The sequence below is a fragment of the Phacochoerus africanus genome, chromosome 15 (genome assembly GCF_016906955.1).
Source record: "Phacochoerus africanus isolate WHEZ1 chromosome 15, ROS_Pafr_v1, whole genome shotgun sequence".
Lineage (NCBI taxonomy): Eukaryota > Metazoa > Chordata > Mammalia > Artiodactyla > Suidae > Phacochoerus > Phacochoerus africanus.
The window spans coordinates 135543305-135569285 of NC_062558.1; the positions used below are offsets into that span (position 1 = coordinate 135543305).

A 25981-nucleotide genomic window follows, 5' to 3' on the forward strand; every position below is an offset into this window, starting at 1 on the left:
GGATCACCTCCTCCAGAACTGTTACAACAGACGCAGGGACTGACTTTTTAAAATAATTGCAATGTTGTACTAATTTCTGCTGTACAGCAAAAAGACTCAGTTATGCACATGTACACATTCTTTTAAAAATATTCTTTTTCCATTATGGTTTATCTTGGGAGATTGGATATAGTTTCCTGCACTGCACAATAGGACCTGGACTGACTTTTCACTGAGTTTCTTCTAAGATCTATTCAGAGAAGCAGGGACTTTTTTTTTTTTTTAATGACTCAACTGCTTTTTCTGCCTTAAAGTGACAAAGATGAGTACTGCTAAAAACCAAAGCATTATTGCAGCCAGGCCTTCCCAACCAGTGTTAAATTACCTGCTTTTCTTTTATTTAGAGCATTTCAAACCTAAACTCTCTCTAAATCGATTCTGCTGCCTTCCCATTTCTCGAGTAAAATCATGATGCCACTAGTCTTTAGGCAATCTCTGCACCTGTGCCTGCTTTCTTGTCCTCCAAGGTGAGACAGCCCCACATTGAACCTGACGAAATCTTTTACATGGATGCGTCAGGCACAGTGACATTAAGACATGAGGCAGCCACGGTGCTCTCGCCTTTTGGTCAGGGAGGTGAGAGTGACTTGCAGCCCAATTTACCGTATAGTCCTAAGCATGAGGCTGACTTAGGAGTCGGAGCAGTGGCATCATAGCCTGCGGCCCGGGGAGTGTTCACTTACGCGGCAGTGTTCTCTGAGCTGGCCCTCTTGATACCGTGAACTGAAAGGCAGCTTTGTCCTTTGCAGCGTTAAAGATCAAATATGAGAGTTCAGGACAGAACTTCCGGGTTTAGTGCAGTAACAGTGTGATTCCAGTGAACCTTGGACTTGGAGTATTTGGAACACGTCCACGTCACAGAAGGTCTGCCTCCTGCTTTCCGTGGCTCAGGCACCTACGGGCAGTCTGTTTAGGGTCAGTAGCTCTCCCCGCTATGGATGGCGAGGTAGGCTTTTCAGATCTTGAAAGGCATAATAATTGCTGTATAAGACATGCATGAGCCCTCTGGAGCTCTGTACCTACATGAATAGGTGGCTGGTCTTGTGCTCTCTGTAACTGCAAATATGGGGCATATGTACACAGACACAGATGAAGATGTAACTGCAAATACGGGGCATGTGTACACAGATGAAGATGTAACTGCAAATACGGGGCATGTGTACACAGATGAAGATGTAACTGCAAATACGGGGCATGTGTACACAGATGAAGATGTAACTGCAAATACGGGGCATGTGTACACAGATGAAGATGTAACTGCAAATACGGGGCATGTGTACACAGATGAAGATGTAACTGCAAATACGGGGCATGTGTACACAGATGAAGATGTAACTGCAAATACGGGGCATGTGTACACAGATGAAGATGTAACTGCAAATACGGGGCATGTGTACACAGATGAAGATGTAACTGCAAATACGGGGCATGTGTACACAGACACAGATGGAGATGTAACTGCAAATACGGGGCATGTGTACACAGATGAAGATGTAACTGCAAATACGGGGCATGTGTACACAGACACAGATGGAGATGTAACTGCAAATACGGGGCATGTGTACACAGATGGAGATGTAACTGCAAATACGGGGCATGTGTACACAGACACGGATGGAGATGTAACTGCAAATACGGGGCATGTGTACACAGATGAAGATGTAACTGCAAATACGGGGCATGTGTACACAGACACAGATGGAGATGTAACTGCAAATACGGGGCATGTGTACACAGATGAAGATGTAACTGCAAATACGGGGCATGTGTACACAGATGAAGATGTAACTGCAAATACGGGGCATGTGTACACAGATGAAGATGTAACTGCAAATACGGGGCATGTGTACACAGATGAAGATGTAACTGCAAATACGGGGCATGTGTACACAGACACAGATGGAGATGTAACTGCAAATACGGGGCATGTGTACACAGATGTAACTGCAAATACGGGGCATGTGTACACAGATGGAGATGTAACTGCAAATACGGGGCATGTGTACACAGACACGGATGGAGATGTAACTGCAAATACGGGGCATGTGTACACAGATGAAGATGTAACTGCAAATACGGGGCATGTGTACACAGACACAGATGGAGATGTAACTGCAAATACGGGGCATGTGTACACAGATGAAGATGTAACTGCAAATACGGGGCATGTGTACACAGATGAAGATGTAACTGCAAATACGGGGCATGTGTACACAGATGAAGATGTAACTGCAAATACGGGGCATGTGTACACAGATGAAGATGTAACTGCAAATACGGGGCATGTGTACACAGACACAGATGGAGATGTAACTGCAAATACGGGGCATGTGTACACAGATGTAACTGCAAATACGGGGCATGTGTACACAGATGAAGATGTAACTGCAAATACGGGGCATGTGTACACAGACACAGATGGAGATGTAACTGCAAATACGGGGCATGTGTACACAGATGGAGATGTAACTGCAAATACGGGGCATGTGTACACAGATGAAGATGTAACTGCAAATACGGGGCATGTGTACACAGACACGGATGGAGATGTAACTGCAAATACGGGGCATGTGTACACAGATGAAGATGTAACTGCAAATACGGGGCATGTGTACACAGATGAAGATGTAACTGCAAATACGGGGCATGTGTACACAGATGGAGATGTAACTGCAAATACGGGGCATGTGTACACAGGTGAAGATGTAACTGCAAATACGGGGCATGTGTACACAGGTGAAGATGTAACTGCAAATACGGGGCATGTGTACACAGATGAAGATGTAACTGCAAACACGGGGCATGTGTACACAGACACGGATGGAGATGGACATCTTCATGCAGGGCATGTTCAGGGCTATAGAATAGTTCAAAGTCGCACAGAGAACACCTGGATGACCTTCACAGAGACTGATTGTTTACATTTGGCTGCAGTGGATTTCTCTTTCCACTCACACTCTCTTATGATCATTTTGTCGTCATCTCCCCCCACCCACTTCCTGGACACACACACGCACCATTTGAAAGCAGCTGAACATATCACAACACTTCAGCTATGGAGTCACCATCCAATGAATGCATCCCCCAACCTTAGCATTAATTGGGAATATTATCTAATACTTACTCCCTGTTCATATTTTCCCTGTTGCCTTAATAACAGCCTTTATGGCTGTCGTTTGTTCTTTCCAAATGACCAGAACCAAAGCCAGAATTACACACTGCATTTAATTGTCATATTCCTTTTGTCTTCTTTTAACCTGGGCTAATCTCCCATATTTTTTTTTCTTTTTTTTCATGACACTGACATTTTTTTTTGTCTTTTTTTGGCCATTTCTTGGGCCGCTCCTGCGGCACATGGAGGTTCCCAGGCTAGGGGTCAAATTGGAGCTGTAGTTGACGGCCTACGCCAGAGCCACAGCAACTTGGGATCTGAGCCACATCTGCAACCTACACCATGGCTCATGGCAACACCAGATCCTCAACCCACTGAGCAAGGCCAGGGATCGAACCCACAACAGCATTGTTCCTAGTCGGATTCGCTAACCACTGAGCCGTGACGGGAACTCTGCCACTGACATTTTTGAAGCGGCCAAGTGTCTTTATAGAATGTTTCGTCTAGATTTGCCTGATTGTTGCCCTAAGACATTTTAAGTCAAATATTTTCACAAGGAATGTAACGTTATCAGTGCTGTTGTGTCCCTTTTACTGCCTCCTATTGGAGGCCCCTGATACCGGCTCTGTGTGATATTTTGATACAATGTCACTGGTGCATCTGAAAAGGAAGAGACTGATTTTTCTGGAATGCAGTGGAATTACCAGCTGAGGAATCTCTGTTGAGAAGAGAAAGATTAGTTTCTCAAGGCTGTCAGGACTGTGCTACAAGAGCCAGTCAACTTGTGTTGCTTAAGCCACAACGAAGTGCTTCCTCCCGTGTGGCTGTGGGTGTGGGGTGGTAGGTAGTGTGGAAATGAAAGCCTTGCCCTTCTTCCTAAGAAAACTCCTCCTAGGAGTTCCCGTCGTGGCTCAGTGGTTAACGAATCCGACTAGGAACCATGAGGTTGCGGGTTCGATCCCTGGACTTGTTCAGTGGGTTAAGGATCCAGCGTTGCCGTGAGCTGTGGTGTAGGTCGCGGATGTGGCTCGGATCCCAAGTTGCTGTGGCTGTGGCGTAGGCCGGTAGCTACAGCTCTGATTCGACCCCTAGCCTGGGAACCTCCGTATGCTGCAGGAGCGGCCCTAGAAAAGGCAAAAAGACAAAAAGACAAAAAAAAAAATCTCCTCCTAGCGAAGGAGGGAACCTGACATATATGAAATAATTTCAGTGGGATAAGAGAGTGTTTTTCAGCTTAGGCCCAGGGCATGGCAAGTATAGTGAGTCAGCGGCTTGTAATTGGGCCAAATGTCATTCTCCATATATATGTTTCTCTTTATTAAAAATGTTTTTGGCCACACCCACATCATGCAGAAGTTCTCAGGCCAGAGATTGAACCCATGTCACAACAGCGACCCAAGCCGCAGTAGTGGCAACACCAGGTCCTTAACCTGCTGAGCCACCAGGGAACTCCTCTCCCTGTCTTGTTTTCCCACCGCTTCCTAGTGCACATTTATGACGCTAATTAGGCCTGTCTCTGTGCTGCCTTCTACACTCCCTACAGTCATTCACGGTTTTATTCCTTTACTCAGGTTGACTCACCAGAGCCCTGCCCTCCCCTGCTCCCCACTGCTCTAAAGTGGCCCCCAGTGACCCCTCCTGTCCCCTGCCTCATCGTGCCCAAGTTGGTCTGAGTGGCCAGCGGCATATGACAGAAGTGATGACCTCGCTCCTTGGATTCGGTTGTCAAAGCCTGGGGCTTCTGTCTTGGGCTGCTCTTCAGTTTCTCTCTCTCTTTCCGACCACCTGCCCATTACCACGACACGAACACACTCAGCATCTGTGGGACGGCCCACGTGGTGAGGGACAGAGGCCTCTGGCCAAGAACCAGCAGGACAGTCCTGCCCACAGCTCAGTGAGCCAGCGTGTGGCACATTCTCCAGGTTCAGCGAAGCCCTGAGGTGAGGGCCGGCCAGCTTACAACTTGACTCCCTCCCCAGAGACCCTGAGCCATGCCCCGTGCCAGTCCCGGCTTCCTGACCCTCAAACACCTGAGATAATTGTTTAAGCCACGAAGTTTGGAGTAATTAGTTATGCATCTTGTACCTGGTACCGGGACTCTGGTGAGACTCCAGCCTGCCCCGACCTCTCGCATCTAGAACTCCTTCTGCACATTGCTTCCTTTTCCTTCTTCCTAGAGTCTATGACTGTACTTTTGGGTTAAGTAATATAGTTACAAGTTTCAAGAATTAAAAGTTTTATAGAAGAGTTGGTAGTAAAGTCTCCTCATTCTGTAACACGCCCCCAGGGCCAGCCCTGCAGGCAGCCACCTTTGCTAGTTTCCGAGGCGTCAGTTCCAGAGACAGTTTAAATGTTTAAATGTTTAAACGTAAATAAGAGCCAGTTTTGCATACTACGTTCCTTTCTCTGTTCTCCACTTTGATTTTTCTCACCTATTTTGGAAAGCTTTCTGTTTAGTCCATAAGGAGTTTTCTCATTTTTTTTTTAAACCAACTGTGTAGTGTTTCATTGTATAAATTTACCGAATGTATTTAACCAGTCCACTACCCACAGACATTCTGTTTCCTGTCTCTTGCTGTTGTAATAGGCTGAGCAGGAGATGCCTGTATCCAATCCCCAGGACCTGTGAATAGGTTGCCTTTCAGGCCAAATGGAGCTTTGCAGATGCATTAAGTTAAGGATGGTAAACTGGGGGGCCTGCCCTTTCTTAAGCAGGTGGACCCAATGCAATTAACCACAAGCGTCCTTATAAGAGGGAAGGCGGGATGGTGTGAGGATGCACGTGGGGGCTGGAGCGGTGTAAGGTCAGGGACTGAGGAAGGTGAGACGCCTCTAGAAGCTGGAAAATGCTGGGAAATGGACTCTCCCTGAGAGCACCCCAAAAGAGCCAGTCTTTGATTTTCGTTGGGTGAGACTCATTTTGGACCTCTGACTTCCAGAACTGTAAGATAATAAACTCCTGTTGTCTTATGCTACTCTGTACCAGTCCGTTTCAGCCGCTGTTAGGAACCAGGGCAGTTCTTGTTACAAACCATTGTAAACAATGTTGCAGTAACTTTGTGACCCTGACTTTGGGTTTGAGCTAGTATATTTGTAGAATACATAGCTACCTGTGGAATTGCCCAGTGGAAGGCAGTGTCAGTTTGATAACACCTTCCCATAGGACTTAGGTTAACTTCCATTCCCACCAGCAATGTTACGCCTTTCTTTCCACAGCCTCCCCAACACATGCGTTATCTAACTTCTGGAGTTTTGCCACTCTGCTAGTGAAAAATCTACGGTTCCTAGAACAAGCTCATTACTAGCAGATTTTCCTCATCTGCACAACATGTTTAGAGTATCCTTCAAAGTCAGGATTAGGTGCTTCTTTCTCCTTGGCCCTGCGTTGTGTCCTTGTGTCCTTTTGTGTCCCCTTCCACACGTACAGTGGGTTCTCCCGGTAGAACAGGAAAAGGAAATAACTATTGATGAAAGAAACGTTCAGACGAAGTTATAGGGATGTCATTCTGGCTTAAACATGAGGTAACTTGAATTTTGTGCTAAATACAGTAGGCTGTTTGTGGCCTATTCAACATACGTTGTACATCTGGTTTAATTATTGGAGCAAAGGACACACAGACCAAAAGTGCAGCATGTCCATGTTAAAAATAAGGATGACACGTCTCGTCTCCTTGGACTCTGATGCTGGGACTCTTGTGATGCTGAGCCTCCCTTCCCAGGTGCAAGGCCAGGCTGACTTGCTGTGTACTGCTGATCTGTGAGTTTTGTTTCCTTGAAATGTATCCTTTACTTGTTCTTGGCTCTGACAAGATATACAATTGTGCTGGAAACCATGCTTCTTCCAAGTAATTTCTCAGAGCAGTCCGGGAAGCAGGTTTCTGGGCTCCTCCCTAGTTTGGCTCAGATAAAACGTGTTAATAGATTATTGATTGACTGTTTTCATTGACAGTATCCAAAGGCATGGATAAGAAATGTAGAATCTGTGGTATCCATCTTTCTCTCTGACAAGTTCTGGTTCGAAAACAAGATGTTTGGGGCTAAAATAGCCACGTAATCGCCATCATTGGTGAGTGGAGAGCTAAGAGATGGTTGCCTGGTAATGCTGGGTCATTTTTTGCTGTTGGTTGGATAGAGGGTGGGATCAACAAACACAGCTTCTATGCAGCTCCACCCTGCCTCTGACTGCAGCCCTTTCGTGCTAAGATGAACGCCGCTGGGGCCTGGCCAGTCCTTAGCAATTATTTGCATGAGATAAAACCTGTTTGTTGACCTTGTTCAAGGACTAACAGCTGCTCCAGAAGCTGACCTAACTGCTTTTCCAGTGAAGAAGAAGACAAATGGCAATGTCTGCCACCTCCTTCCTCCTCTCTCCTCAGTCTGGTCTAGAGTTATAGCTCCATTCCTGTTTTCTCATTTGCATTGCTAGCATCTCTCTCTCTTTCTCTCTTTTTTTTTTTTTTTTTTTAAATTGTCTTTTTAGGGCCACACCTGCTGCATATGAAGGTCCTCAGGCTAGGGGGTCTAATCGGAGCTACAGCTGCCAGCCTACGCCACAGCCACAGCAATTCCAGATCAGAACTGTGTCTGTGATCTAGGCCACAGCGCACGCCAATGCTGGATTCTTAACCCACTGAGCAAGGCTAGGGGTTGAACCTGCGTTCTCATGGATACTAGTCAGATTAGTTTCTGCTGAGCCAAGACAGTAACTCCTGCCAGCATCTTTTAAAAAACATTTTTCTTCTAGTTTTCAGCATCTTAATTTGCTTTTTTTGAGATCATAATAATTCAGGGAAAGAAAACACTCTCACCCTCTTAAAAACATTGTAGACTTAGACTAGTTGCTGCTGTTTATAATGTAACCTTTTTTTTTTTCCTGAAATTTAATTTAAAAACATAGTAAAAGTTCTGAAAAGTATCCTGGTTAATAATTTGAACTGTTAGCTAAAAAGTTTTTTTTCTTTAGCTTTAATGTGAACCAATGTTAGAGTATGAGTTTAGGATTAAGAACTTCCAAAAAAAACCGTGGAATTTAACAAATCAAATGTAGTCAATCATGGAGGAAGAAAATAAAACAAAAAAAAAACCTGACAACAAGGCCAATTATCAAATTTGTTTCCTGAAAAGGAAAAAGGATACAAAACAGGGCAGCCATTTAAGAGAAACATGTACCATTTGCCTCCTTGCTCTTCTGAATTGGTAATTGACAGAAATATCCCACAAAATGATTTGAAATTTCCAACAGAATGATGAAGAGATAGTCTGGTCGTTCTCCATCCTTTTCGGATCCCATGTCCACATTTTGACTGGTTCCCATTCTGCACGACGCTTAGGCTGGGCTCTGCCAGGAAGGCACATCTATGCAGCCGACCCCGTCCGCAGGGCTGGCTCTGCAGGTGCCTCATTCACTAATCAGTTGTCAGATGTTCACTTGATTACTGGAAGCTTCGCATGAGTCAGGCTAGTTTGCCACCGCTGTTCTACTAAAGCTTTCTCCTCTCATAATAGTCCTTTGCCATCACTACTTTCCAAGGGCACTGTTGACTTGTGTGTTCATTTTTGATAAGAGCAAATTTACAAGATGGTGGTAGCAACAAGGCAGTGAGGCAAGGCAGCCGAGATGGGCTTTGGAACTGGGCAAGCCTGGGTTACCGTTGACCAGCTCTAGGATTTCGGGGGTGTCTCTGCTTCCCAGGTCTTGGCCGGGGGTGGTGGGGGCGGAATGCTGAGCCCTGTCTTGTAAGCTTCCTATGAGGGTTAAATGAGATACTTGTGAACTGAGTCCACTGTGGCGGTGCCTGGATGGTTCACGACCATGCAGTTCACATGAAAACCCTTGACATAAAGCACGAAACAAGGTCTGGAAGAAGACAGATAATGTGAACCCAGACTGATAGTCTGAAAGGGTGTCTAAGAAGAACCACAAAAAGAGGGAGTTAATGGGTAGATGAGGACACACCCATCTTTCCACAAGAGCAGTGGGGCACATGGGGAGTCTCTACCCGAAGCCACTTCTTAGTATAATGATTCAAATATTTGCTCTCACTTGTTACTGCTGGGACTATGCTGAGCTCCCTGGTATCCATTATAGTATGGAATACGGCTCTTGCCCTCAGAAAAATTACCTTCTACAGACAGGAGTCCCCCCCCCCCCAACCTAGAATATGTAAAAGCATCTTCAGTTTTTTTGAGACATCACATTCTAGATTGACATTATGTTTTTTCGTTGCTGTTTTTACCTCGCCCATGGCATTCGGGAGTTGCCCGGCCAGGGATCGAATCTGAGTCACAGCAGTGACCAGAACCACAGCAGCAACAATGGATCTTAAAGCGATAGGCCACCAGGAACTCCAGAATTGCGTTTTCTTTGCCCAAAAGTTTGTTGTGCATCCCTTTGTGTATTTTTAAACATGTGCCATCTCTTTTTATGTGGGAAGTTCTGCATTCCACACCCATCCTTAACTAACCCATAAGCCAACAGGAGGCTAGGACCCAACCCTGCCTGTTCACCTGTGTCTCCACATGTTCCCAAGGCCAATACTGGGTAGGCTCTCAAGTATGGTTGAATAAGGAAATGAAAGACTTGAAAATGAGGTGGCACTGGAAACCTCAAGATACAGCAACCCCGTAGAGAGATGGATTAAGAAAGGCTGACTCAAGGCTGTTTCTTAAGTATTTTCACTCTTTCTCCCTTAAGGAGAAGACTTCAATTCTCTCTAGCAAGAGCAATTAAGTATAAGGAAGAAGATTTTTGCCGGGTATGGTTGAGCTCCACTCCTGCCCCAAACAAATTTGAGAGGATACATGTTGAATGCTTATCTGAGGCCTGGGTCTTTCTGAGTTCACTTCTACTTCCTGAAGCTTCTATTCATTGTAGGAGGGCAGGGAGGTGGGTTTTGGCGACCAGAGGTGTGGTCTGGGGACCTCTGGGTGGGGTTGGGCTTGGACCTGAAATGGGAAGGTCTCTAGCAATGAACTTTGCATCCACTGGGAGGGAGGCTTGGTGAGAGGGAGGCAGAGGCAGGAAGCACTGGGAAGATCGCAGGACAGAATGGGGGAGGCTGGTAGGTCCGTCCTCCAGGCCGTGCGTGAGGTCAGTGATGAGTGTTAACCTACCATGGCTCTAACTTCAGTATGTCCTGTTTACACTTAGTGCTTCTGATAGGGACCCAGGTTTCTGCATTCCCAACAAAAGCATCCGGGGGATGCCCAGGCTGCGCTTCCACAAGCCATACTTGGAGTAGCACAGAATTAACTCACCCATTCTATTAAGTATTTTGTCAAAAAACGGTGCAATTAAAACTCGATGTGTGTGTGTGTGTGTGTGTGTGTATATATACATACATACATATAAATGTGTTAAATATTTAATTAATGAAATAACCAGTAACATGTTACAACCAGTTGAAAGTGGATTCAAAGAACAGCCATATCTATAGATGAGAAACATTGAAATAGTCCTGAAAATGATGCCCAAGTGGCTTGACCACGTGGAGGGAGGGTTGCCTCTCCCCAGACAGGTCATTTGCACATTCATAGGCCAGAATCGTTAGCATCTGCGAAGCAGGCTGTCCTTTTCAACTTAAAATAAATGAAAGGCAATGCAAGGCTGAATTAGAAAACCTGAAACAGTGTAATCTGAACCATACGTAGTTGTCCTGTTGAAGCATAAATTGCACTTGACATTTTCAGCTTTTGGGTTGCTCTTTGTATTAACTTGACGGGTGGTAATAACTGTTTGTTTGCGATTAGCAGTTTCTTTTTTCCCTTGTGGTTTATTGAGCTATTTTGCAACTCTGGGGAGTCTGTAAAGGTGAAGAGAACTCTTTCTTTGGCCACATCTGTGGCATGTGGAAGTTCCTGAATCAGGGATGGAATCTGAGCTGCAGCAACACTGGATCCTTTTAACCCACTGCTCCAGGCCAGAGATCAAATCCTTGCCTCCACAGGGACCTGAGCTGCTGTAGGTGGATTCTTACCCATTGCACCACAGCAGGAACTCCTAAAGAGAACTCTCTCTCTCTCTTTTTTTTTTTCTTTTTACCTTTTCTAGGGCTGCTTCTGCGGCATATGGAGGTTCCCAGGCTAGGAGTCTAATCGGAGCTGTAGCCGCCAGCCTACACCAGAGCCACAGCAACTCAGGATCTGAGCCGAGTCTGCAACTTACACCACAGCTCACGGCAGTGCCGGATCCTCAACCCACTGAGCAAGGCCAGGGGTTGAACCCGCAACCTCATGGTTCCTAGTCGGATTCGTTTACCACTGAGCCACGATGGGAACTCCTAAAGAGAACTCTTAAATAGGATTTCCACCAATAGAAAGTGGAAGCTATCTGTGTGCCTTGGAGACAGGTTTATGAAGATCTTCTACAAAGAGAACGTTTTCTGTGAGCCAGGAACAAATTATTTTTATTGCTTAATCTGTATTTTTGGTACAAAAAAAAATCTGGTTAAAACACTTGCCATTTGCTTATTCACTTTCAAAGGTGGAAGTGACCCATGTCCATCGACACATGAGCAGAGAAAATACTACTCGACCTTAAAAAGGCAAGGATTTCTGATACAGGCTGCAACATGGCCGAACCTTGAGGGCATTATGCCAAATGAAATAAACTAGCCAAATGACAAATACTATATGTGTGTGTGACTGGGTCATTTTGCTGTACAGAAGAAAATGGACAGACTACTCTAAACTAACGGTAATGGAAAAAAATTTAAAAAACCACAAAAGGACAAATACTGTAGGACTCCACTGTCAAATGACCAAAAAACATCAGTTTAGTAACAATCTTGTCTTGATTGAGAGAAAACCCATGGGTTGGGGGTACAGTGCTTCACAGCAGTGGCATGCTTCTCCCCAGGGCAGGTGGGCGAGAGTGAGTTGTATAGAGTTGGCCGCAGTAACATGCTTGGCCAGGGGTGCGTTTCTGACCTTATTTTGAAACCTCGGGAATGAGGAAATCCGCGTAGAGCCCAGAGTGGGATTGGCTAATTGGCTATACCACAGATCTGGTCAAGCAGAACATTTACAGTAACGTGAAAAAGTCCATGTGCCAACCTGGAATCCCAGCAGGAGTGGCTCCATCTGGGGCCTAGAAATTTATTTTCATACCCCTTACCTGAAGTCATCAAATTCATAGATGCAAAGTGGAGTAGTGCTTGCCAGCGCCTAAGACGGGGGTAGGGGTGGGAAGAGGCTGTTGTTCAGTGGATGGGTACAGGGTTTTCATTTAACCCGATGACAAGTTCTGGAGGTGGGTAGGGCTGATGGTTGTAGCACATGCGAATGTCTTTAGTGCCGCTAAATTGTCCACACAACAGTGGTTGGAATGGTAAACTTTGGGGGTTCCCTGGTGGCTCAGTGGGTTAAGGATCTGGTGTCACTGCTGTGGCTCAGGTCACAGCCATCACTCAGATTCAATCCCTGGCTGGGAACTTCCCATATGTTGGGAGTGCAGCCAAAAACAAAACACAAACCCAAAACAAAAAACTAAATCAGTAGGAAAGGGAAGGAATTTGCAGTTTCCAAGATGAATCTTTGTTTACTAAAGAGAACTGGGAGTTAGCTATGGGATCGCTATGGGATAGTTGGCCATGGGACATTCAGTCAGGAGGAAACTTCGAATATCATTAACATAGGGAGTTGTCGAGTGTCAAAAATAAGAACTAGAAAACCTCAGAGGTGAGAAGTGTCCTTTGCCTCTGCCGACCTTCAGGAAGGTTGTCTCCTGAGGAGAAAAGACAGGCCAGCCCCTCAAGCTCTTGGTGGCTGCGGCTCTCCTGTTGTTGGGTTTGAGAACCATGGTGTTGAGAAAGGGTCAGTTCTTGGTGGAACACAGAGGGTTTGAAGTGGGTCAAAGGCGTGCAAACCCAGTCGACCCTCACCACCTTAGCTGGGAGAGATTTTGTTCTGGCCGGGATTCTGCTGGACCCCTCCCTTCCTTCCATCTCTTGTGCCCCTGCTCCAGCTTCTGCCCACAGCTGCTGTAGACTCCTTACCCTGCATATGTGATGCATTGCTCTGAGGTTGGTGGTAAACCTTCAAGTGAGTTTTTCCACTGAAATTGATTGTTGTCTGGTTTCTTCTGTCTGACTTGACTTTTTAACCAACCCCAAGGCTGTATGATTTGACTTTTGTAATTGTATGAATTCTCGTGGGGCCGCTCCTTCTTGATGCTTTGCTTTACCACCCAGTGTGACTTTTTAAAATTCATTTTGGCCTATGCTGCTTCTTGTAATTTTCTTTTTGAGTACCATGACTTTTCAGAGTTCCCTGGTGGCTTAGTGGGTTAAGGATCCAATATAGTCAGTGCTGTGGTGTGGGTTCTGTCCCTGGCTTGGGAATTTCCGTGGCCAAAAAAAAAGGACCGTGAGTTTTCGCAAAAAGTATAGATTTTGTTAATGCTTCAATCAATAGTATATTCTTTTCACCACAAATGATGCTGAGACTGTATCTCCTAATACAGGAAGGATATGGATTTAGGAGATAACTACTGTCTCTTGCAATCTGTGTCTGGGCTTTAAAAATGTATTAGTTTTAGAATTCACTTTTTCTCATTGCTGGGTAGCATTGTCAAACATAAAATGGCATTTCCTGCAATAGCTAAGAAATATGATAGAGAATGTGGAAGAAGAAATTGGCAATCATTTGGACTACACAATCATTTGTACTTTTTCATCTTTTTTTCTGGGTTTAAGATCTAGACCAAACTTTGAAATTTCTGGTTTGAGTCTTTCCAAACTGTGATGGTACATTAGCTCAGTCTTGGATAGGACACTGGATTAAGTGTTTCCTTGCAGCCGTCTTTATACGTACGGTGTCCAAATGCATTTATACTGCTTATCAGAATTCACTAGATTTGTCAAGTAGGAAATCTAGGGAGTTTTTTCGTTTTGGCTGAAAACATGTCTCTTGATAAAACTTTTTCTAATAAAAAGAATTTTCTGTCTCATGGAGTAGTCCTGGTAATAAGTGCAAACGCCCTGAAGTGATTGTTTTTTTGGTAGAAGGCCCTATAAACACGTCTGTTTCTCTATGTGATTAATGGGGATGGTTGACACATGTTGTTAAACAAGGATCATAAGTGGAGAGTATGTCCGAGTCTGGGCTCAGCCACTGCAGTTGCTGTTGATCGAGAGCAAAAAACACTGGAAAATGATGTGCCAGCAGTGGCACAAAATTTATAGCATTGATTTTGCAGACTCTTTGCCAGGGCTATCAGTAGATGAATACTTTCTAACATTAGATGAGGCTTTGGGGTTAGGGTGTCTTTTTTTTAAAAAACTAGGCTTAATATGGGTTTATACCTGCCCTGGCCAGTGCTGCAGGTCCACGGGAGATCCTGGAAGAGGGACGGTGTGGGATAACAGAATACTCAAGACCCTCTTACATCCAGAAGAAGGGGGACCAGGAGGCACTCCGTTCAGTAGAACAAAGGCACCTAGGTTTCAGCCCCTGTGCCTTTTATTAGAGAACGTGACATAGGTTAATGAGCAAAATCAGGTGCAGGTGATGATAAGCCTGTTTCCGTGGTTGTGCTTTTGCGCAGGCACCACATTTGTTCACTGCATCAGCAGTTTCCATGGTCTCCAACATACACCCATTTATAAAACAAATTTTGGGGGAAGGCTTATAAATGCCTACCATTGCTCTTTTGTGGTGCTGGATCCTTAACCTCCTGAGCGAGGCTGGGAGTCAAACCCACATCCTCATGGATCCTAGTGGGGTTTGTTACTTCGGAGCCATGACTACGGGAAGTCCCTCGTTGTAGTTTTGATTTGCATTTCTCTAATAATTAGTGATGTTGAGCATCTTTCCATGTGCTTTTTGACCATCCGTATGCCTTCTGTGGAGAAATGTCTATTTAGATCTTCTGCCATTTTTTCCTTTGGGTAGCTTGTATTTTTGATATTGAGCTGCATGAGCTGTTTGCCTATTTTGGAGATTCATCTCTTGTCAGTCACTTGGTTTGCAAACATTTTCTCCCATTCAGTTGGTTGTCTTTTCTTTTTGTTGATGGTTTGCTTTGCTGTGCAAAAGCTTCTAAGTTTAATTGGGTCCCATTTGTTTATTTTTGTTTTTATTACTCTAGGAGGTGGATCAAAAAAGATATTGCTGTGATTCATGTCAAAAAGGGTTCTGCCTCTCTTTCCCTCTAGGACTTTGATGGTGTCTGGCCACACATTTAAGTCTTTGATCCACTTCGAGTTTATTTTTGTGTATGGTGTTAGGGAATGTTCTAATTTCATTCTTTTACATTTAGCTGTCCAACTCGCAGTATTTATCTCTAGATTTTTTTTTTTTTTGGTTATCAATGTACATAATCACATCATCTGTATATGAGTTTTTTCCTTCATTGCTAGTTCTTCTTCTTATTTATTTTCCCTGTTGCCCTGGCTAGGACCCGTTGTGCTGGCAGTGATCGTCTTTGTCTTTTCAGTTTCAGAGGATACTTTTGGTGTTTCACATCAAGAACGGTATCTTTTATTTGTGATAGATCTCCTTTATTAGGTTAGGGAAGGTCCCTTCTCTTCCTGTTTGCTTAGTAATTTTTAAAATGGAGCAAGTTTTGAATTTCATCAGGTACTTTTTATGCATCTGCAATGAAACTTTTTTCTCCTTTAGTCTCCTAATGTGTTGATTGTCATAATTTTGATTCATGGTAAAATCAAGCCTTGTTGATATAGACAAAACTCACATTATTCTTTTTATATATGCATGGCCTTAGTTTGCAAGTATATCTTTAAACTTTGTTTTTATCTTTTTGTTGTTGTTGTTGTTGTTATTGTTGTTGTTGTTGTTGTTGCCATTTCTTGGGCCGCTCCCGCGGCATATGGAGGTTCCCAGGCTAGGGGTCCAATCGGAGCTGTAGCCACCGGCCTACACCAGAGCCACAGCAACGCGGGATCCGAGCTGCCTCTGCAACCTACACCACAGCTCACGGCAACGCTGGATCATTAACCCACTGAGCAAGGGCAGGGACCGAACCTGCAACCTCATGGTTCCTAGTCGGATTCGTTAACCACTGCGCCACGACGGGAACTCCTAAACTTTGTTTTTAAATATACATGAGTTCCCCTTGTGGCACGGTGGAAAGGAAGAATCTGACTCGTACCCATGAGGTTGTGGGTTCAATCCCTGGCCTTGCTCAGTGGGTTAAGGATCCGGCATTGCCGTGAACTGTGGTGTAGGTCGCAGATGCGGCTTGGATCTGGTGTTGCTGTGACTGTGGCGTAGGCCAGCAGCTGTAGCTCTGATTGTCTGATTGGACCCCTAGCCTAGGCACCTCCATAGACCCAGGTACAGCCCTAAAAAGCAAAAAAAAAAAAAAAAAATTTTACGTGCTATACACTGTACTCTTCTTGGTGTGTTGCTCTATGACGTTGCCAAGCACAGAGCCGTGTGGCCACTTCTGTAATAAAGACACAGAACAGTCCATCACTCTAGAAACTACCTTGTGGCACTTTGGTAGTAAAACCACTCGGACCCTTGGCTGTCACTGGTCCGCATCCCTCTAGCGTTACCGTTTCCGAATGTCATGTAAATGGAATCGTTCAATATGTGGCCTTTTGAGTCTGGCTACTTTTCTTAGCATAGTGCCTTTGGTTTTTTCGGTCTTTTGTCCTTGTAGGGCCGCACCTGCAGCATATGGAGGTTCCCAGGCTAGGGGTCGAATCAGAGCTGTAGCTGCTGGCCTACACCACAGCCACAGCAACGCCAGATCCGAGCTGCATCTGTGACCTACACCACAGCACATGGCAATGCCGGGTCCTTAACCCACTGAGCAAGGCCAGGGATCGAACCCACATCCTCGTGGATGCTAGTTGGGTTCGTTAGCCACTGAGCCACGGCGGGAACTCCCTAGCATAATGCCACTGAGATGTATCCTTGTTCTGTGTTTGTCAATGGTTCATTCCTTTTTCTTGCCAAGTAGTATTTCATCAAATGGAAATAGCATGGCATATGTGTGTTCACCATTGTGGGAACAGGAAATAGTTCTCCTTTTTGGTGCATTATGAATGAATTTGCTATATACATTCACAAACTGGCTTTTGCATGAACATAGCTTTTCATTCCACTTGGGTAACTACCCAGGAGTAGGATTGATGCATCACATTGTCAGTACATGTTTGACTTTATAAGAAACTGCCAAATTATTTTCCAGAGTGGCTATACTATTTCAGTTTAATGATACAGGAGTATTGCCTCTATCTTTTTCCTGAATTTGGTCATGTCGGGGAAGCAACACTTGATCTGGTCCATGTCAAATTTCCAGCCGGGGCACTTTAACAAAAAGGATAATGGGAGAAAAACAGCTTATTAACTTTCTCAGTACACATCACATAGGAGAAACCTCAGTGCAAAGTGACTTAGGGTGGCTTAGAGTTCTGGCTTACAGAGAGCATCTTTAACAAAGAGCAATACCTTCGTGGAGAAATGGCAGGAGAAAGGAAAGAGTTTCTAGCTTTCAAGGGCAGCAAACTATGGGAAGGTAGATGTATGAGAGGAAAACTTGTAATGTTTGTTCATGGATTCCTCTGGTGCCATCTCTGAGCTGATCAGTGGCTCTCCAGTAAAGGCATTTATGTCCTGCCCTTTGGTAGAAAAGGGACAGTGGAGATACAGCGCTTTTCCCGTGTGTGCTGCTGCTTAATTGCCTTCATCGCAAAAATGATTTTTATGTCAGAGAGGCATGTTTTGAGGTGACATTCTGGTTTCCTTCAGTACTTTGTCTTTTAAGAAGTTGATCTAAGTAATCTAATTTGTAGAATTTATAAGCATACTGTTGTTGTTTTTTTAAATTTTTGTTGATTTCTTTGAAGGATCCTATTAGCATTCTCTAACTACAGAATGTGTGTGTTTAGGAAGAAGTCAGTCTGTAGGATAAGATCATGAGCTCTTCAGAGTAAAAAGCATTGTCATGTCAGGGTCTAGAACCTGATAAGCTTTAAAATGTTTTATTAAATATGATGCACCTTTAACATCTTCTAATTTATCTAGTAAAAGGACACAATAATATCACAACATAGTTGTGGAAATCAGACAGAGGTAAATTGAAACTGGCTTTATTTAGCCTTTTTTCCTCTTTTTAGTATCTCTTATTAACTTTCTAATGTCTGTGGGGTCTGTAATGATGTTCCTTTCTTCATTCCTCTTGTTGATAATTTGTGTTTGTCCCTTCTCTTCTTGTTTAGTCTGACTAGAAGCTTATCAAAGTTTTCCAAAAGAGCCAGCTTTGGGTTTCATTGATTTACCTGTTGATTTTTTTTTTCTGTTTTAAATTTTATTGACTTAGTCTCTTTATGTTAATCTTCCTACTACTTGCTTTGTATTTTTCCTGCTCTTTATTTTCTTAAAGCAGATACTTTGGTAATATTTTTCTTTTCTGATTTAATGATTTGGTGCTATAACTTTCCCTTTAAGGGCAAATTTTGATAAGTTGATGTTATATGTTCATTTACTTACGTATTTGCTAAATTTCCTTGAGACCACCTCTTTGAATCATAAAATCTGTTGTTTAATTTCCACATATTTGGCAAAGTCCCAGAAATGTTTCTACTGATTTTGAGTTTTTGTTATCAGAGAACATACTTACTTGATTTCCGTTTGTGGACTTTGTTAGGGTTTGCTTTGACCCAGAATACAGTCTATTGCACCTGCCATGCTGATCATCCTTCTGGCTTTGACTTTTCCCAGTCAGCCTGCTATTTACCTTTTAGAATCCTCAGGTCACTTAAAAATATTTTGTCCAGAGTTTTCCTTTTATTTATTTTTGTATTTTATTTTTTTGTCTTTTTGCCTTTTCTAGGGCTGCACCCGCGGCATACGGAGGTTCCCAGGCTACGGGTCTAATTGGAGCTGTAGCCGCTGGCCTACGCCACAGCCACAGCAACGCCAGATCCAAGCCACATCTGCAACCTACACCACAGCTCATGGCATTGCCGGATCCTTAACCCACTAAGCAAGGCCAGGGTTTGAACCTGCAACCTGATGGTTCCTAGGCAGATTCATTAACCACTGTGCCTCAACGGGAACTCTGAGAGTTTTCCTTTTAATCAGTGGAAATGACCGGCCGGCTGTAGCACCCACGACTGCATCTTGGGTAGTACCACAGATTTGTCGGTACACTTTAAAAACAATTTTTGACTTGCATTGAATAATGCTGACCTAACTTTTCTTGCACTTGCCTGTTGCGTTTTGGTATCAAGGTTGTTTTTGTTTTAACCTCATAAAACAAATTGGGGAGTGTTTCTTTCTCTATTCTCTGAAAGAGCTTGTGTTAGATTTTTAAACATTTTTTAGTGTTAGATTTTTAAAAAACTTGTATGTTTTCATGAAATTTTTTGGTGAAGCCACCTGGGCCTGGAAATTTCTTTAAAGGCAGATTTTTTTTGACTACTGGGTCAATATAATTAATATGCCTTGTAATTCTACTTTTGAGTTAGTTTTGATGTTGCTTTTTCCTGGATACTTGTTTTTCATCTATACTTTAAAATCGATTGGCATAAAGTTATTCATAATTGCAGTTTATCTTTTCAAAGTCTTCAGGCCTATAGTGCAGCCCTTATATATTGTTTATTTTTCTACTGTCCTTTTTCTTAATAATTTTTGCTAGAGGTTTGTGAATTTTATTGTGCTTTTAAAAGAAACAAGTTTTATCTTGGTTGATTCACTAGGGTGTTTGTATTTTATTTCTATTATGTCTTTCCTGTTTCTTTTAGTTTATCTTGTTCTATTTCTAATTTATTGACCAATGCTTAGTTTATATTTTTTTCAAGTGTTCATATTTAAGATTATATATATCCCTTTAAGAATGGATTCAGCTGTATCCTATTGTCTTTAGTATGTAGAACTGGTAATTTTTCTTAAAATTTTCTTTGATCTATGGATTATTTCGAAGTTTTTTTTTTTCTCTTAAGGAGCTTCAGTCTTGCCCCAGGTTGGCAACTATTTATTATCTATTTTTATTTTATTATTGTTTTCTTTTTCTTTTTTTTCTTGTATGATTTTTATTTTTTCCATTATAGTTGATTTACGGTGTTCTGTCAATTTCTACTGTACAGTAAAGTGACCTGGTCATACACACACACACAAATATGTAGAAACATATATATATATATATCTCTATATATTCTTTTTCTCACATTATCCTCTATCATGTTCCATCGCAAGTGACTAAACACAGTTCTCTGTGCTATACAGCAGCATCTCATTGCTTATCGACTCCAAATGCAATTTCTAAAATGTGAATTCTCTAGTTAGCCTTTTGCTTCCCATTGTCAGCTTAATTATGTTCTTGTCAGAGACTGTGAACTGTATTATTCCACTTCTTCGAAATTTGTTAATTGCTTTACCATCAAGTATACAGTTAATTTTTTGGAAAACTTTCACATTTACTTGAAGTGTTTTTTTGGAACTGTTAGATCTTGTGTTCTAATGTGTCCATTGAGTATATTTTTTCATAAGTTTGTTAAAATCTTTAATCCTTTATACCTTTTCTATTTGCTGAGAAATACGTTATATTAATCCCACATGATTATGCATCTTTCTCTATATGCTGTCAAATTTGGCTACTTTTTGAGGCTATATTTGAATACATATGATTTTAAAAATATATCTTCTTTGTAACTTGAACTTTTTTATCAATGATTTTTTTCTTCATTTCCATGTGCTTTCGACTTTGTAACCAAAGTTACTATAGCTATATTAAACTGATCTGTGTGTTTGTATTACCTATCTATTTATTGTAGTATTTTCAGTCATTCTGTATCTTTACATATTAGATATGATTTTGGAAACAGCATGGAATTGGATTCCAGCAATTTAATAATTTTAAACTGGATCATTTTGTCAGTTTGCCTGTAAAAGGTATCTTCACATGGATTCTGTACATAATAGTTGCGTGTGTGATATGTGTGTATATGTGTGTCTGTATGCATTTGTATCATCTGACTTGATTCTTGCTATTTGCCCTACTTTTATGTTCTCCTGTGCCCCTTTTCTTGCCTTCTGTTGTGATATTTTTTCTGCTGTAGTCATTTGGGAGTTAAAAGTTTTTGCTTCTATTCTTCAAGTGGTAGTCATCATGCCAGTCTAAACATGCATATTTAAGTTACAGGTGTCTAAAGTCGTTATCCTTCTTCTGGATGATACTTCAATGAGCTTTAGAATACTCTAATTACCTTAACTCCTCTTGAGTTATCCAGTTATTATACTTACATTTATTTTCAGCTTTTTATTGGGATAATTGTTGAGTTATACGAGGTTGTAAGAAATAGAGACCCCGAAGTTCCTGTCATGGAGCAGTGGTCAGCGAATCCAACTAGGAACCATGAGGTTGCGGGTTTGATCCCTGGCCTTGCTCAGTGGGTTGAGGATCTGGCATTGCCGTGAGCTGTGGTGTAGGTTGCAGACGCGGCTCAGAGCCCATGTTGCTGTGGCTCTGGTGTAGGCCGGCGGCTGCAGCTCTGATTCACCCCCTAGCCTGGGAACCTTTATATGCCACAGGAAGCGGCCCTAGAAAAGACAAAAAACAAAAAACAAACAAACAAAAAAAAGAAATAGAGAATCCCACACACTCTTCACTCAGTTCATCTCTGTGTTAACATCTTGCAGAACTGTATGCCAGTAGCATAACCAGGAAATTGACGTTGATGCAATCTGATCTTATTCAGACTTTACCATTTTCACATGTATCTGTGTGTAGTTCTATGTGCATTTGTCCCATAAAGGACCACTGCTTTTGTCCAGACATGGGAGAGGTCTGCCAGAAGGATCCCTGTGCTGTTCTGTGCCCACAGACACAGTTCTCTCCCCCTCACCCCCAGCAACCTCCAACCCGTTCTTCATCTCTATTGTTTGGTTGTTTCAGGAACATGATATGAATGAAACCATACAGTGTCTGATCTTTTGAGAGCAACTTTTTCATGAAGTCTAATTATCTTGAGATTCATTCCGGTTTTGATAGATTTCATCACTTTCCATTTTTTAGGGACTCACCTGCAGCATATGGAAGTTCCCAGGCTAGGGGTTCAGTTGGAGCTACAGCTGCTAGCCTACACCACAGCCACAGCAATGCAGGATCCACAGCAACGCAGCCTCATGGTTCCTAGTCGGATGCGTTTCTGATGCGCCACCATGGGAACTCCTCACTTTGCATTTTATATTTCATGGGAGATTACTGATTTAATATTTAGTTTGAACCACAAATTCACCATTTTGTTTTTGCTGTTGATTCCTTCTTATATTTCAGACCTTCCACCTGGGATCACTTTCTTCCTGCCTGAAATACATCCTTTTGTGTTTTGTTTAGTAATAGTCTCCTGAGGCAAACACATAGGCTTCTGTGTCCTGCCAAGTGTCTGTTTCATCCTTATACTTTTCTTCAGGGAAAACATTTTATCGAGTTATAGGCACCTGTGGGTAAGTATGTGCAGGCATAAGAAACATACAGGTAAGATTATACACGTACAATTCAATGGATTTTTACACAGTTGTCGTCAAGACTTGGAATATTCCTAGCACACCCGGAAGCCTGTCTTAAACCCCTTCCAGTTCCTGCTCTTACCTCCTCCCCAGAGGGATCTCCCATCCTGACTTTTTACACCATAGTTTTGCTGGTTCTTTGCTTTTTTTTTTTTTTTTTTAATGGCTGCACCCAAGGCATGAGGAAGTTCCTGGGCCAGGGACTGAATCAGAGCCCCAGCTGCAGCAACACTGGATCCTTTAACCATGGTGCTGGGCTGGGGATGGACCCCACACTGCAACAGCAACCCAGGTTCTCAACCCACTGTGCCACGGCGGGAACGCCGGTTCTTCACTTGATAAAGAGAGTCTTACTTTTTCGTGGGTGGCCTCTTTTCCTCGGCTTGGCCTGTGAGATGCATCATGATGATGGCTCTGAGTGGTGAGCTGGCGTTCATTGTTGTGCACGTTTCATTTCGCTGTTGTTCTCCTCCTGCTGGTGGACATTGGGGTTGTGTCCGGGGGTCTCTGATGGGGACGGCTGCTGTGACCTTTCTGTGCACGTGCTCTGTGCACACGTGCACCCTCTTGGTGGGTATGTTTCGGGAGTGAGAATGGTGTGTGACAGAGGATGTGTGTGTGTTCAGCTCGAGGAGGTACTGCTAAAAATGCCCCACGCTGCTGCTTTCAGTTGACCCTCCCGCTGCTTGTGCTAGAATGTTCCAGCTGATTTCCACCTCCTTCCCAATGCTGACTGGTGTGTCAGCTTTAAAAAGTTTTTAATTTTGATTGAGTCACTCCAGCGGGTGGGTAGTATCTCAGTGTGATGTGGTTTTCCTTGAGGCCTAAATAGGTCGGGCACCTTGTTCTGTGTCGTAGTATCGGCCACTTGGGTATTTTCTTTGGGGAAGGGTCTCCTTGCGTCTCTGGCCTAACTTTGCATGCAGTTGCTTGTGTTTATTATTGATTTGTGGGAATTCTTATATACGTTCTAGATCAAAATATGCTTTCTCCCAGGTGGTGGCTTGCTTTTTCATTCTCTTCATGATTTCTTTTGGTGACTGGAAATAATTTCAAGAGAGTCTATTTCCTTTATGGATAATGGTTTTGGTACTCTTTACAGAATTTTTTTTGTCAAATCAAAGGTCATGATGATATTCTATGCTATCTTTTAGAAGCTTTTTCACATTTATATTGATAATCTCTATGGAAGTTTTATGGTGTAGATTTTTAAAAAATACGGCTATCCTGTGGACTTACTGCTCCTTATTAAAATGACCATCTTTTCCCCACTGGTTTTTTTTTTTTTTTTGGTCTTTTGTCCTTTTAGGGCCGCACCCTCAGCATATGGAGGTTCCCAGGCTAGGGGTCTAATCGGAGCTGTAGCCGCCAGCCTACACCACAGCCACAGCAACACCAGATCCAAGCCATGTCTGCGACCCACACCACAGCTCACGGCAATGCCAGATCCTTAACCTGATGATTGAGGCCAGGGATCGAACCCACAACCTCATGGTTCCTAGTCGGATTCGTTTCCACTGCGCCATGAGGGGAACTCCTCCCCACTGTTCTTCATTATATTTTGTTGTAAATCAAGCACTATTTTTAGATACGGACCCGCCTCTGGTCTCCAAGGTCTTTCATTGGTTCACTTATCTGTGTTTTGTTTGGTTCTGGGAATAAGTGTGACAAAGCACTGTTATTCTCTTAAAGTGCTTATAATCTAATGTAGGAATCAGTTAAGAGCTAATTTCAGGATAATGAGGGTAGAGGGAAAAAAATGTTAAAATTGTGCTTGCTTTTAAGTTTAGAGTTAAACTGTTAGATTCATGTAAGTGAAGAGATGATAGTTCAGTAGTTAGACTGCTCTCCTAACTGAAAGATATTCTACATTTTGTTTCTTAGATTTTCTTTAGAGTTGACCATGCACAAATATATCCCTAAACGTACATTGTTTTGCCTGTTTGGCTTTCATGTAAAATGGTATCAAACCACATGCATTCTAAACTCTTTTAAGACCAATTACATTTTATTGATGGACTTTCAGGCAGTGGGAAAGATTTTGTTTCCATTAAATCAGTACTTCCTGAAAGCTGGTGTATGATGTGACTTGAGGCATGAACATGTAAAACATTGATGGTTTTATATTTTTATAGCGACTTTCTGACGTTGATGGAAAAAAGGACTCTGGCTTTTCCATTTGCTTATGGCATAAAATTCAAGTTAGGACATTTAAGTCAGTAATTTTACAGGTAATAGATACTTGGAGCATGGCAGAAATTCGAGATGGTATAGAAATGACATCCTTGGGAGTTCCTGTTGTGGCTCAGCGAGTTAATACCCCAGTGTTGTCTCTGTGAGGATGTAGGTTCGATCCCTGGCCTCACTGAGTGGGTTTAGGATCTGGTGTTGCCGCAGGTTGTGGCGTAGGTGGCAGATGCAGCTCGAATCTGGCGTGGCTGTGGCATAGCCTGGCAGCTGCAGCTGTGTTTCAACCCCTGGCCTGGGAATTTCCATATGCCACAGGTGAAGCCCTAAAAAGAAGAAAGGGAGAAAGAGAAAAAGAAACATCATTGGCTAACACTGCCTCATAAAGCAGTGCCTTTTTCTGGCCCAGGGGGTAGCTGAGGAGGATTTGGTGTCATTTCCTTTTGACTGGGGCCACTATCTGGTGAAGGCAGAGTTGCTGCCTAAGAAAGTTCCCACTGGCTGAGATAGCAACAGTGCACTAAGCATAATTGTGAAAAAGGGGAAATGTAGCTTTAGGTTTGCCATTCTTCTGCCATGAATGCCCATTAAGGATGCATGTAATTGAATGCCGACAAATCTATACATTTCTTATAAGAATAAATACTGCCTGCGTCAGTCGTCTTTCCCGGCAGAAGGGGAGGTGAAGGGTAGAGTCAGGGCTCTTGTTAGCGTTTTGGATTGCGGACTGGATGGGCAAATTCTATGAGCTCTATCCTGGGGGTTGGCAGGGGGCAGTTCTGGAAAGAGTGATGCTTGGAAGGTGGATTTCAGGGGACATGAAAGCAGCAAAAGGCAGGGCATGGAGTCAAGTGAGGTTGGGCGGGAAAGCGAGCCAGCGGATATTGCCCATCCAACGTGAAACAGAGGCCACAGTGCATTTCATGGGACTTAAACAGCAGATTTTATAACTGGCTGAAGTTGCATGGTCATCTGCCTGTGGGAAGGAAGCAAGAAGCAGCAAGACCTGGGACCGCAGGTGTGGGAGAGGAAGAATACAGTTGGTCCGGGAGAGGTAATAAGAATTCAGGTGTAGGATCGGTGGATGCATGATGACCTGCCCGGGGCAGCAGAAGAGCTAGTCTGCAGGGAGTTGATATGGAGGGAAAGAAAAGTCCCATT

At 43.2% G+C, this 25981-nt stretch overlaps 1 protein-coding gene across 3 annotated transcripts in view; it reads left to right on the forward strand.

Moving 5' to 3' along the window:
• The window catches only part of FANK1 (fibronectin type III and ankyrin repeat domains 1), a 111297-nt gene that overhangs the window by 10819 nt on the left and 74497 nt on the right, over nucleotides 1-25981 (forward strand). For 2 of the 3 annotated variants that reach the window (XM_047762558.1, XM_047762559.1), the window contains exon 1: nucleotides 22858-23054. The exons of the other annotated variant lie outside the window; for it this stretch is intronic. In XM_047762558.1, the coding sequence (XP_047618514.1) occupies nucleotides 23036-23054 (19 nt within the window). In that variant the 5' untranslated portion in view covers nucleotides 22858-23035. Of the gene's footprint in view, nucleotides 1-22857; nucleotides 23055-25981 lie in introns of those variants that run through there. 3 annotated transcript variants of the gene reach the window in all.